Consider the following 1,366-nt stretch of genomic DNA (forward strand, 5'->3'; position numbering starts at 1 on the left):
GTGTTTGAATGAGAACCAACTTAAAGGCACAAAACAACACTAACAACAAATAAATATAACCATATCCATATCCTGGTGTGGTGCTGCAGGGTAATGCACTGGACCACAATGTCCAGTGAGAGTGGAGGCTCCAAAAGAATAGCACTGGACTGTGAAGCACAAGGTATTCAGTTCGAACCTGCCAGCTGCTCTGCGGCAGAAAGATGAGGCTTTCTGCTACGGATAAGAAGATTTAAAGCCTCAGAAACCCTGTATAGGGTCGCTATGAGTTGGAACTGACTCAATGGCACTTAACAACAACAAAATATATATCTGGAGTCATTGTGTAACACTGTATGATAAGCACTGGACCATAAGTTCAGTTTGAATTGCACGGTTGGGAGTTCGAACTCACCATCCACTCCTCAGAAACCCTATGCAGGGTCGCTGTGAGTCAGAACAACAACAGCATCATAGCTAAAGAAAACCAGGAAGGTAAAAATATGGTAAAGTCGTTACTTACCACTGAGGTACAGGATTATAGTGATTTTTATTTTCTTCCTTTATAAGTCTTTATTTTTAAATGTCAATAATTATGATATAGTTTTACTTTGGTTATATAAGTTTACTTTAAAAAACAAGTAATAAAAAGCAAATACTATGTCTGAAAATACAAACAACTCATCAACATTGTGACTGGAGGAAAATTCACAGCTCTAAATGCCTATGCTGAGAATAAAGAAAATAAGTAATACTTTCCTTATGTTCTTGCTAATTCATTAAGACATAGATTACAAACTAATACTGCTTACTGAAAATCAAATTCAAATTCCAACAGCCTACATATATTTCAATATTATATGCATGGTACTTTACATAGAATACATACATTGCATTCTTCTTTAACTGTTTCTTCTAACTGCGTTGCATATTGTGAACAACATACCAACAATGAATTGAGATCATCCCCAACCTTTTGAAAAGAAAAAAATGTGAAGTTACTTTTATTTCAGAAAATATTTGCATATCTATGTGTTAGCACATTATAACTACTTGTTGAAAACATTTCCATTTTTGTGTAATTTATAACTCTTCAAGTATGTAACACAACAACAAGTATATAAAACATGACAACACTAGCAAACTATTCCACAGAGAAAGTAGGCTTTGAAAGTGGCCCATTAATGACATAAGCTCAGCTATAGCATTGTTTCTCCTGCACGATGTTACAAAAAATCAAATATTTTAGTCTTATTGTTATTGCTATTGGGTTCTGACTCATAGCAACCCAGTGCACAAGAGAATGAAATAGTGCCCAGTTCTGTACCTTCCTCACAGTTATTGCTACATTTGAGCCTATTGCAGCTGCCACTGTGTAAATCCATCT

At 35.2% G+C, this 1,366-nt stretch overlaps 1 protein-coding gene across 1 annotated transcript in view; it reads right to left on the minus strand.

Annotated features, from left to right (window-relative positions):
* The window catches only part of LOC102819007 (putative leucine-rich repeat-containing protein DDB_G0290503-like), a gene marked incomplete at its 3' end in the record, with an annotated part of 310,097 nt that overhangs the window by 285,207 nt on the left and 23,524 nt on the right, over nt 1–1,366 (minus strand). The window contains exon 3 of the mRNA XM_006877591.1: nt 869–952. Within this exon, the coding sequence (XP_006877653.1) occupies nt 869–952 (84 nt within the window). The remainder of the gene's footprint in view (nt 1–868; nt 953–1,366) is intronic.

Source organism: Chrysochloris asiatica, unplaced genomic scaffold (genome assembly GCF_000296735.1).
Source record: "Chrysochloris asiatica unplaced genomic scaffold, ChrAsi1.0 scaffold00532, whole genome shotgun sequence".
NCBI lineage: Eukaryota > Metazoa > Chordata > Mammalia > Afrosoricida > Chrysochloridae > Chrysochloris > Chrysochloris asiatica.